The 12,978-nt window shown below is 36.6% G+C and overlaps 1 protein-coding gene across 5 annotated transcripts in view; it reads left to right on the top strand.

The window, feature by feature from the left end:
- The window catches only part of LOC140743186 (tetratricopeptide repeat protein 39B), an 86,723-nt gene extending 76,940 nt beyond the window's left edge, over positions 1-9,783 (top strand). For all 5 annotated transcript variants that reach the window (XM_073074239.1, XM_073074241.1, XM_073074240.1 and 2 more), the window contains 3 exons: positions 3,502-3,689; positions 4,613-4,732; positions 7,118-9,783. In XM_073074239.1, the coding sequence (XP_072930340.1) occupies positions 3,502-3,689; positions 4,613-4,732; positions 7,118-7,337 (528 nt within the window). In that variant the 3' untranslated portion in view covers positions 7,338-9,783. The remainder of the gene's footprint in view (positions 1-3,501; positions 3,690-4,612; positions 4,733-7,117) is intronic.
- Positions 9,784-12,978: the final 3,195 nt, after the last annotated feature.

Raw genomic sequence — 12,978 nt, 5'->3', positions numbered from 1 at the left:
CAGATACAATAGGAAGTTTTTAAATTAAATCGAACGATATATAACATTTTTATTAAACTATAATAATGACAACATAAACAGCTTTAAGCTGTTCTATCGTATATTAACTTGTCCGATTACAGCTTCGATCAACAATTTGGTATTCTTGATCGAAAGATTACAGGAAGCGCCGGATTATCGCGGGTGTCCTGTAGATGTACCACTAAACAAACACCTGCCATTGCACCCGACGAATAGCACAGTTATGAAACCATCTCCATAATTTATTAATCTCATAGCGCCTGAACTACCCAGCCGCAGTCCTCCACCCAAAGTGCCGCCAGGGATATTGTTGTCTGAGCCACTCGACGTCAATTTTTTTGGTCGAATTCTTAGTGCAGCAGATTTATCCGTATGAAAATTTTATTGATAACTACCTGACCCGGCAAACATTGTGTTGCCATATAAATAAATAAATGTTATGGGTGAACAACCCTTATCACTTAGGGGTATGAGAAAATAGATAGTAGACGATTCTCAGACCTACTGAACACGCATATAAAATTTGGTGAAAATCGGTAAAGTCGTTTCGGAGGAGTACGGTAACTAACATTGTGACACGAGAATTTTATATATAAGATTATTTATTACAATAGCGACGGCAGTGTCTCCCTGCAACGACTAAGAAGGTGGGTGTACCAATACCGTCAGACTTTGAAAACTACTCGTATGTCATAATACTTAAGCAAATAAAAAAATGTATCGCCAGTTTACCTACTTCTGGATAGACTTACAAACCCCACAGGCAGGCACAGGGCAGGCTATTTTGCCTGTTCAGTGACGATATCATTTTATTTATTTATTTCCAACGAATCAACATATTGCCTCTTCTTTATTTAAATCTGACTGAAGCGAATGCAACCTCAGGTAAGGCGCTCGGAATAACAACAGATCGATGCTTACCAAAACTGCTACGTCAACCCAATTCTATTCTCTTCGCTGCTATTATGCTACTAAATAGCATTTTATATGGCTATATATTTGTCTTTAAAAATAGCATCTTAAAGGTTCTTGGGATAGTCCCCCCAGGAAAACCATGTTAAAAAACCCCGCTAAGTACGCTATTTCACAGGTGGGATGGATATCATGTAAAACTTAATTCTTACAAGCGCAATATCTGAATAATTATTTATTTAGATTTAGAACAGTTTTAGAGAAAATAATTATAAGCACCATTTTATAGAGAATTTTAAGAGCTACAACTTTGGCCTAAGGTATTTTTCGATAAAACTTACCGTTTTTGAGAAAAATCTATAAAACCTAAAATTTTGACGTTTGACCCCGAATAATTGCCGACGCACGCATCGGATCGATGGGGACTTTTGACACTTTATTTGTAATGGTGGACCCAGGGAATTTTTGCTATTTCAATGTCTAACTTGACCGGACTAATAATACAAGGTTAAATTAAATACTCTAATAGAACGTAGATAACAGATATACTAACGTTTCGTTTAGCATACTCGTACTTACACGTAATCGTAATTTTCTTAATATTAGTTCACTTTTGTAACACAAAACGGCACTTATTGAGCAGCACAATGCTTATAGTAGGTTAATATAAAATTAATAAAAAAAAGGGTAGAGGATTTTTTTGTTTTTTTTTCTCCCGTTTACAACACTTGGCACGATGTATACTGCACCGCCTTCCGAGCAACGTTCGCATACGGTCCGGGCTGAAAATCAGTTGCCGAGATCCAATCTCTGTTTTTTCTGAGCTCCGGAACCCTTTTCATATGTATTTTGATTGTTTTTATTATTTAATTTACCTTATTATTTTCAGTTTTCTTTATATTTTGTATAATTTTATTTCTTAAGAAAATTTAGTCAATAAGTTCATAATTAAGTTTGTGTTTCCATATGTGTATTTTTGGATTTCACTGTTTATTATGTGTTATAATTTGTTGTTGTTGCTTAAGTTCTTGAAATAAATAATCTATCTATCTATCTCAGTTCCATTCGTAAACGACGAAGTTATATGCGAAAAAACATACCTGAAAAACACATATACGGTCGAATTGAGAAACCGCCTCATTTTGTGAAGTCGGTAACAGACTATACTCATAAGGCACCTCACCTCATTATAAAGTATATTTATATTTAGTATTTTAAATATCAGCATCAGCATCAGCATCCGCTGATCTAGTAAAAACGTGCATCAGCAACAACCCTGCTCCGCAGTGCGCCCGACATTGCTGAACTTTGTAGATCTACATAAACAAGTCGCTATCCTTCCACATATTTTGAATATATCAGGACTATAACATATTGTAACAAAACTCTATAATGCCAAAATTAGTTGTCGCCAATCCAACGTACAGTTTTAATGCTGGGCTCAGATACCCACGCAAACGAGAAGCGTACCTATGCGGGTACCACCGCGCTGGTGACTGCGATGTAAAACTAGTAAATTTTGGCGGAATCATGGCGGAGGGCACCTTAGTGGTGCCATCAAAGTCCCTGGCGTTGGGCACCACAGTGGTGCCACGAAATATTTGTTCGTCCCCAGGCGTTAAAGTTTGTCCAAAAGGCCGCCGCATTGAATCGGTTAACCGATTCCATGCGGATGGCACAACAGTTGTGCCATGCCATTTCTTTTGTACATGGCGGGTGGCACCCGAGAGGTGCCAAAATTTGAAGCCATAAAACTCGGATAAATTGACGTTTATCAAAGTTGTTCTGAAAACAAAAGTTTCTTTATTTATCACGTAGTTCCTTCCTAGAATGTCAGTTTCAGCAGATCACGTGATTTCACATACTTCAGGGATTGTAAACCTTTCAAAAAATATATTATATTATTTTGCAAATTATTGTGATTGTATTACTATAATAGTACCTACTTTTCGTGAATAGTAAGCCAATAGAAACTGGATTAAAATATTTGTACTTTGGTGTTTATCTTTGTCTGAATAAATAGCGCAATCAATTTCTATATTCTATTAGAAACCTATCCATTAATAATTTGAATTTTTATTTTAAACAAAACACCAGAAAGAACTATTATAACGCTCTCCGCGTCTCGAATGTTCATATTTAATTCTATAGTAACACTAAAACAATCAATTCATCAAAAACTTAGCGGTGCCATCAAAGTCCCTGGCGTTTGGCACCACAGTTGTGCCACGAAATATTTGTTCGCCGCCAGGCGTTAAGGTTTGTCCAAAAGGCCGCCGCATTGAATCGGTTGATGTACGTAGAGACGTAATATAAAAAACAGTTTTTTTTTTATATCTAAGTAGCAAACGAACATACAACAACAAGTTACAACAACATACAAGAATACAGCAACACGTCTCTCGCCAACCTCGGATAGAAATGTAATCCTTATACGGATTTATTGCAGATGTCCATGGACAGCAGTAGTAGTTTACTGTCAGATGGACGTTCCTGCTCGTTTTCTACTGCAATATTATAAAATATGAAAAAGCATGATAATTAAGATGTATATGCATTAACTTCCAGATCGTGGATCAGCTGAATCACCAGCTGCGTGCCGGCGTGGGCACCGTGCGGCTGCGCGGCGGCGAGCGGGTGTCGCGCACGGGCCCGCGGCCGGACAGCACGGCCGTGGCGCACTTCCTGCGCGGCGCGCTGCACGCCGCCATGGGCCGCGAGCGCGACGCGCTGCCGGTGCTCAACCGCGTGCTCGAGTCAGTACTACGTGCTGGGGTGCTGGGCCGACATCACGAAACCCCGCGATTGCTCACACGATATTACTAATACCATTTAGTACCTACCATTGCTGAATGTTACTCACGCGCACGGTTCAGTACATTCTAGTCTAGTCTAGATAACGAATCCTAGAGCATTAATTCAGCTTTTATATAACATGTCCCGGCAACTCAAGGTTTAAAGGTGGTAGAACTATTTGTGGTAAGATTCCGGCGGCACCAGCGCAACACCTAATTCTGCCCCATACAGGAGTATTAATCGCTACCGTGTTCTGGTTTGAAGGGTGTGGTAAGGGAGACATACTTTTCCGAGACGTTCCAGTTTAGTTCTCAGGGGTAATGATGCATCTGTGGGCGACCTCAGGTAGGAATAATTAATCGCGTCTGGATTTGACTACAGATGTCCATGGGCGAGAGCCACTTACCATCAGGTGGACTATATGCTCGTTATATAAAATAAAATAAAAAAAAAAACTAACAATCATTTCCCGTGTATTATTTTTTTACGGGTAGGTCATAGACATAATAATTAATGAGTTAAATAATAATCAATAATCATTGAGTTAGGTATTTTAAATGATACAAGTAAAATATGGCGTTTGGTGTAAAGAATGATATATTAAAAATATTTCCGACTATCAGTAACTTCAGTCCGGTCGCTTAGTGCCTCCCATTCCGCCTCCATCACGAATGCCTCCCGAGGTCCCGAGCATGTGTAAATGTGTTCATTTCACCGCACTCTCCTTTAGATCCGACGTGTTGATCTCGGTTACGCGCTCTCCGCGAGTGCAGCCTTCGTCGCTTCCGCAACTAACATAACTCGCGCTTCTCGCGTCCACGCAGGGACTTACCGAGCTCCATTTGCGACGGACTCAGTAAAAACGGTACACGTCTTGTTGCAGATTGAAAAATGAAATCCACGAAGACACCTTTTTGGTTCCATACGCGATGTATGAAATTGCGTGTTGCCACGTGTCTCTCGGCGATCCCGCCCGCGGCCGCCACGTGTTACGAGAGATCAGGTACAACGGGTTCGTGTACACGGGGTCGATTGTATGTCGTAGAGAGAGGCTGGCGCGCGGGCTGCTGGCGGCGGTGCGCTGGGCGCCGGCGCAGCTGGGGGCGCGCGCGAGGTCGCGGGCGAGCGGCCGCGCTCCGACCAGCACCTGCCCAGCGAGCTCAATGGCTACCCGCTCGAACACCGCTTTCGGTTTGTACTCGACGCGTCCGCTTGCCATGCATGCCTTGTCGCAAACGAGTAAGTAGCACCCCTTAGTTACTCCATGTCACTTGTAATACGTCCAGCGTTAAGGTACACTCGATTTCAAGGAGTTTCCCAAATTCCACGAACATTCCACTTCTGTTTACTGAAGAAACCGACAGACACCGTTATCGACGAAGCAAACATATGTATTATCCTATATCAAACCATAATAAAACATAAAAGGGTTTTTTTATAATACTCATAGGTTGTTATATAATCCCTTTAAAACACACACACACACGCACACACGTACATACACACACGCGTAATATTAGAAATGTTAATGTTAAATTGAGTATAATAACTAATAGTAATATTCTGTTTATAAAAGCAAATTGTAATTGTAAGTAAGATAAGGAAGAGCGGGGCATCCTGGCACAGGTATTATACTTACTTAAAAGGACGCTCCAACACTATCTCATAAGTATGTACATAATTTGTTAACGTAATAAAGTATTATGATTTTTTTTGATACTTTAAAGGGAGTACAGGAGAATAGAGACTCGATTATCCGGACCTCTGTTATAGGCATTCGCGATTTATCCAGACTGCCAAACGTGATGAAGCAACTTTATATTGCTAATGACCCTTGCATAGGTACCTCATTACTTAACTATACGACGATAAAAGACAGAAGAGTTTTAAGAGCATTACTGCTACATCGCATTAATTTAAGTACAGCCCGCGTAAAACTGATAATCCGCTCTGAATATAGAAATAAATCGCGACGCCATAGGAAGGTGTAGTCATACTATTTCCTAGCGCTATTTCGGAGCGAACTAGCAGTTTGGCGCGGACTAAACGAAACGTCAAGAAGATTCGACCGTCGTTCAAATGTGTGCGGGATAAAATGTTTAATATTGATACAAGAGCGTCCAAATTCCGCAAAACAACTAAATCACCGACCACAGATATTAATAGTAGCATGTCTACTGGAACCCTACACTATTTCGCAACTACAGAGTTACTTTAAAAACAAAAACACCTGATTGTTTAAAAGTATACGACCTATATCACTCCTGTAATTTAGTCAAATCCAACACCTCATATGTTAAAATTCGTGAAGTCATTTGGGTTTTCCCAAGAACAAGACATACATACAAAGAAACGCTCGAATAACATTACCTTACTCAGTAAAAATCAAAAGTAAAGTCTGATTTTTCGAATGCCGTACGACAACAAATAGTCCGGTTAATTCATGGAATTTCTAATGTTATTTTTAATTTTACTTTTATAAAGAAAAAGTCTGCATGCTCGCTTTACCATCTCAATGTTTTCCTGAGAATGTTAGCAGAAATAAATGTGTACGTATGTAACATCGATTTATTCCGGAAATCCCCACCGAGAAATCCCCACCAGAGGAATGCAGCCTCACACACCGGCATGTGACCTTCACGTAATACTCCTTCTTCTTAATTAATTCTTCATTACTTTCTTGGTCTTTTTTCAGATTTTTATTTTACTTCTTCAAATTCTGCTATTTTTATTATGTTACACCCGTGTATCTTGTTAATGCTGTTTTTGTATATGATTATGTAATATACCTAAGGGTGGGTTGCATCATGTAACGTTAACATCTACAGAAGCCTAACCAACCGTCAAATCCATGGTTAAAAAAATAATTCGGTGCACCATTTTATTTGAGGTTGAAATTACGTCATAACTAATACTTAACTTTAACCGCTCGATTTCGATCGGTTAAAGTTACTGTATTTGTCAACTTCCTATCTGTCAATTTCAACTAAAGATACTAAACTAAAGATACTAGACTAAAGATTGCGGTGACAGCGACGCAAATGACGTTAATGACAAGTCAAATGGTGCAACCATAGATATATTATCCTACTGACGTAGGATAGTACGGAGTACGGACGTAGTATAATATATCTATGGGTGCAACACAGAATTCTTACATTCCATCACTACCTACCGTCAAAGTTACTGTTATATTTAACTTTAACGCAAACTTTAAGCGGGCTTTCGATTCAACCCACCCTAATACATTTAAAATTAAGGTCAATGTTTAAATTATGAACTAAGTCGTCGGTAGAAACGGCACGCCTCTGTGTGTGTTGACGCTCACGAGTGGCAGTAACGTACCTACTTAACGTGTGCCGGTGGTCGATACGGCGTGATGTTCCAGGCGCAACTTTGGCGGGTACTTGCTGGAGTCGCGGCTGCAGTTCCGCGTGCACTCTCAGCTGGCGAGCATCCAGGAGCAGCCGGGCGAGGCGGCTGCGGGCGCGGCGCAGGAGCTGGAGGAGCAGGCGCGCGCGGCCGCCGGGCCACCCCCGCCGCCGCCCCCGCCCCCGCCCGCGCCGCGCCGCCCCGACGACGACGGCGCCGGGCCCTCCGGACAATGATGCAGCGTCAACCTGCTGCGGCACTGCTGATCACACACCCAATCCAGGGTCACCACCACGCTAACATTCATCTCATCGTAGACTACCGTCGTGTTCACCATACTTCACTGCTTAAAGACGTAGCTATTGTTTTGCGAACGTAATGTTATTAACTTATTTCAATTGATAAGACTAAAACAACCGATGACAATCTAAAATCTTAGCATTAATACATCTATATATTTCGGCCAAAATTTTCAAAATTCCAAATGGAATGTAAATTATATTTTTTGAAAACTTGTAAAGAATCATTGTGATTTCATGTGATATTAGCTGACAAGTCACTCGCCTTTGCTCACACCACTTAGAAATCTTGATTATTCCCTGTAGTGTGTTTCTTAGCAGGGCTTTAAACTTCAAAATTAGATGAAAACGAAAATGACATAAAATAATACATTATATTAAACTATAAGGCTAGATAATGTAAAAAAATAATTCTTTTTATCTCTTTTAACTACAATATTACACTGCTTTTCTTGAATTCATAGATGGTTATGATTACAAAAAAACTTATTTAAAAATTTAAAAAAGTTATTTTAATTAGTTGCATAATTATGCCCTGTAGTTTAATTGCCCCAGTGCACCTAACATCGTCATATTATGAAGTATTAACATTTCGATGTTCTACATATACCTAATATCTTTTAAGTTTATCTTTCCTAAATTACATTTCAATAAAAACAAATACTTTTGTAATATATTATTTTAATTAACAAAGAATATTCTCCTAATAGGCCTAAATATTTACCTAGCATTATTGGCATCTTCAAAAATTATAAGGTTAAAAAGACTCCGAAGATAATAGAACTGTGTCATTATAAGGAATACTTTCTTTCACTGACACATTGATATGGATATTGAAGTAGTTGTCTTTCAAATTTATTTACTTAGTAATAGGTACCTACTTGCACAAAGCAAATGCAGCTTTAATAATTATTTAATCCAATATACCTGAACCCACTTTAATTCAGTAATTTTATTTAACTAGGCTGTACAAAGAAGTAGGATTTTACATCATTTGTCTTATCCTAATAGTATTATTGTAAGGGTTCTGACTCCCTTAGAAATGATAAACTGATAATTGTTGAAATAGGAATTTATTGAGTGATTTATGATAGTGTTATGTTATTGCAACTTCAAACAATGTTGAATAATAAGTGCTTAGTTATAAAGGTTTATAAAATCTTGTTTGTTGAGTCTGAGATCAAGTTATATTTGTTTTTTATATTGTTTAGAAAAAATTAAGATTAACCAGTATAGTGTTATTGTTTTCTTCGATGAAGCAGATTCTATAATCGATTATACTTTTTTTTATGTTTGTTTTATATTTTTATTGTTTTATTTGATTTGTATGTTATATCACTATAAACTTACATATACTTTGATGAATTTCTTGGAACCCAGAATGGATTGTCCAAGCCAGCAGATTATTTTGTATGTATAAGAGTTATCAATCTCAATAGAACTGTTGAAAATCAGGGAAGCATTCAAAATGTGGAAATGGAGTATTGAATCCTACAATATAGACCAATACATTGAACTAAAATGTATAGATTTAGTTCAGGTGCCTAACAGCATGTATATATTATTGTAACTGTACTTGTTCTTATAGTCATCACAATTTAATAGGCCCATGTTGACACATGCCATCCTAACATCATTAAAGTTTTGAACTAACTTTGTGTGAACGTATAACACGTAATTGGAAACTCAAATACTTCTAAATGTACAATAATGCAATAATAATTAATAAAATATATAAATTGTATTACGCATTTTAATTCAGTTAAAATGTGTCCAATTTATCCTACATCATAAAATATCATAGTGCGTCGTTGCAATATTATATCAGTCACGTTATTTGGAAGTTTATGCCCATTTCCAGCTACAGCTTGCAGCTTCAAACCACTCGGATGAAACCATAATCAATTAAATTTTAAATAATCGAAATTTGGAATTACCAAACATTAATTATTTGTCCCTTTTTCATCATAACAACAATAAAATAATCGAGAGATAGTTCCTTAGTGAATGATAAAATGAAAAAAATACAGGTTACGATAGCACAAGCGATGCTTTATTTAATCTTCTAAAAATGATTAAATCTTTAAGTTACGAAATATTTTATTTTCTTTTCACCTTTTTATAAATCTTAAGATATTAAACAAATATTCTGATAACAAAATATTAAGTATTCTATACAATACGATATGGGGTTGTAATCAATTTGTCGTAAAAATCGGTTTCTTTGGTTATCGATTTGTATATCACATTCTTAGTTCCGTAGCGATGGCATGTGTCAAAATGGGCCTATTAAATTGTGACGACTATTATAACTATGCTATCGGTCTACAGTTCAAAAAATAATATATATACAGATAAAGTTAATGTTTCGAAATGTTTCTCTCATAACCATAGATTATCTATGCTCATAACATGTAGCGTTTCAAGTTATGTATTCAAATCCTATGTGTATTTAATAAATGTGATGGTTTAGTGGACTTGCTTTTTATTTTTGTCAAAAATTCTTCATTAATTATATACACAACACTTGTTTTATATTCATAACTTATTCTGAGAACTTCCTCTGGGCAGGAATTCCTTCCCTCTTGTAATAAAACATCTTCTATGTAGTAGGTATATATTTATTCACTGATCACATCAGACTCCACTATTACACATATTTGGTTTCATGTTAATTTCAACGTCACTTATGTCGTTAAAGAACCTTTCCTCTTTTGCTTTATACTACTATTTCAACACAATATATTATTTATATTTATTTTAGTCCCCATAATGTATTTTTCTCCCGCCCAATTACCTTTACCTTCCATCCATTTATTAACCACTGACAGCTATTTTTCTGTTTTTTTTCTTTCTTAATTCGACATGTCACAATTATCAGATCGGATACTCTATATAAGGTTTTATTATAAAATTGTTTCAAAATAATAGGGAATATGCACATTTTTATTTTATTATTTTAAACCACCTGTCACATCGTTTTAACATAGTAAAAAATATAAACAATTTTATTAGTTTGAAATATTTTTTAAAAAAATATTTAAAGTATCAATAAAATTTGACACATTTGAACGCCGCCATTTTACGCGCTGTTTGAATGACGTCACGTAGCGTGATTTGTATTGATATTGATGATAACTGTATGCATATAAAGGTATTATTAAACGTTTTCAGGTTTCATCGCTATTTACATCATGGGAAAGGCTAAATAACCACTTTATAAATATTTCCTAGAGTTATTGTGCAAAACCACTACTATAAATACATTATATAGTGTTTTTTCTTTTGCAAAAGATGCGAAAATACGAAAAATGTGGTGCAAGATTATAGGAAACCGATAAAGTATCTCCAAAATCGCATTAACATTTGCATTTACTGTAACAAACAATAATTTTAGGTAAATAATTTTAAAATATTGCATGGATCATCTACTTCGTTAGGTACTTATCGACTTCTACATCAAACACTATCATTTGAAACACACAAAATGCATTATCATCCATTATAATATTATAAAGATAGGTGATAGGTTGAAGGTGGTAGAACCCTTTGTGGTTCCACTCCGGCGGCACCACCGCCACACCTATTTCTACCTAATAACAGCAGTTAGGCGCTGCTGTGTTCCGGTTTGAAGGGTGTCGTAAGGGAGACAGACTTTTCCGAGGCGTTCCAGCTTAGTCCTCAGGAGTAGCGGCGCATCTGTGGCCGACCTTAGGTGGAAATATCTAATTCTATCTGGGGTTGATTACAGATGTCCATGGGCGGCAGTAGCCATTTACCATCAGGTGGACTGTATGCTCGTCTGCTACTCCTATATTATAATATGTAGAAATGTAGACTACTATGTAGAAAAATCGCACTAGGTAATAAATAACACTGTAGAAATATAGACAAAAACAATTTTTCTCTCAAACAGTTTGAATATCGACGCCGATAAATATCGTAACATGCTATGTGACGTCATTTTTCGATTCGACCAATGGGAATGCGTTTTTCAAATTTGAATTTCGCTCGAATAATTTACGATTTTTGATTAAAGTTTTAAACAATTTAATACGAAATAAAGAAAAAATAATGGTTTAGATGAAATTTCAGGATCGTAATGTACCGAGGAAAAAAATAACAAGCAAATCTAAATCACATGCATATTCCCTATTATTAAATTCGGAATTCATGACACTCTCCTTCCTAGAATTTCCCTCTGAATAGCCAGTTATTTGTTAGCAGAGGTAAGCTCCAGCTCTTAAGTCAATTTATGTTTGCCATCCTTTCCATAATTTCTTATTGAATACATACGTTCAAAGCACTGTTCCATTCTTGAAACAAACAAACACCCGAGGATAAGCCTAACTTAGTTTAGTTCTCACTTCTCAACACCTCAAACAAGTAAATAGTAAACAATTCTGTTAAGTAGTGCAAGTTCCTTTTGAGTTGAAATGAATCTTCCTCCAATAATTCCTCCAATTCTGCATCCTCGTAAATTTTTGGCCTTCCTCTGCGATCTTTGTCTTCTACATCGAAAACACCGTTTTTTTAACTTTTGAAACCACTCACGACACGTTCTCTCACTCAAAGCAGTCTCACCATACCTATGCTTCTACGAGCAATCGACGCGCCTCAGCAGCAGACTTTCTCAAATTAAAGAAGTAAACTAAAATTTCCCGCAAATGACGCTTACTTGGCTCAAATGTAGACATTTTCAACCAAACAAAAATTATATTTTACAAATATGAAGTCAGTAATATCAATATGTTGTTCTTGAATAACTCACCAAATTTTTAAGCTGGGTATCATCTGCGAAAGCTAACGGGAACTTCGTGCCACACCATCTACATTGAAACGGCGGAAACTTATTTGTACTCCTATATACTATTCTATAAAGATAATATAGTAGTTAAGTATGTACCTAGCTAACTTGATTATTACCCTAGTTACAATGTAAAAATGTAAAATATTAACGCAACATATAGTCTGCGCCAAACTGCCAGTCCGCACTGAAGTTGTTGCGAGCAGATGTAGTCATACAATTTATAGCAAATTATATGACTCGATTCATTTCTATCATCAGAGCGGACTTTCAGTTTTACGCGGTCTATACGTAAATAACGAAAATTTAATATTTTATCAAAACGTAGATAATTAACGAAACAACGAAAATAAATAAATGACGAAAATTTAATATTTTATCAAACTCTAGATAAATAAGTCATTAATAGATGTAATGACTTATTTATCTAGAGTCATAGATGACACGCTCAAAATTTTCCCCTGATTCCAATAGATGGCACGATGAACGGGGTAAAAAAATGTTTTGAAGTACATACAGAAGAAATCAACCAATCAATATAGTTAAATTTTAATTAGCCTGTATTTAGTGTCATTTTGAATTACGATTTAAGATAGCGCAACAAGTTATTTAATAGGACACGACTGTAATCAGCGCCATCTACAATTTTGTTAGCAAATCAACACAAACACTACAGGGAATCGTCATAACTTCGTTCATGCAGTACACGCGTGTTTCATTCACCTAGATATACACAGTAGATGTCTCTGTTCACCCAGAATCTAAGCTGTA

The sequence above is a fragment of the Epargyreus clarus genome, unplaced genomic scaffold (assembly GCF_041222505.1).
Source record: "Epargyreus clarus isolate Ecla_fem2 unplaced genomic scaffold, WU_Ecla_fem_2.2 ptg000007l, whole genome shotgun sequence".
In the NCBI taxonomy this organism is placed as follows: domain Eukaryota; kingdom Metazoa; phylum Arthropoda; class Insecta; order Lepidoptera; family Hesperiidae; genus Epargyreus; species Epargyreus clarus.
Note: the sequence above shows the minus strand (reverse complement) of the source record. Positions and strands in the feature narration are given on the sequence as shown.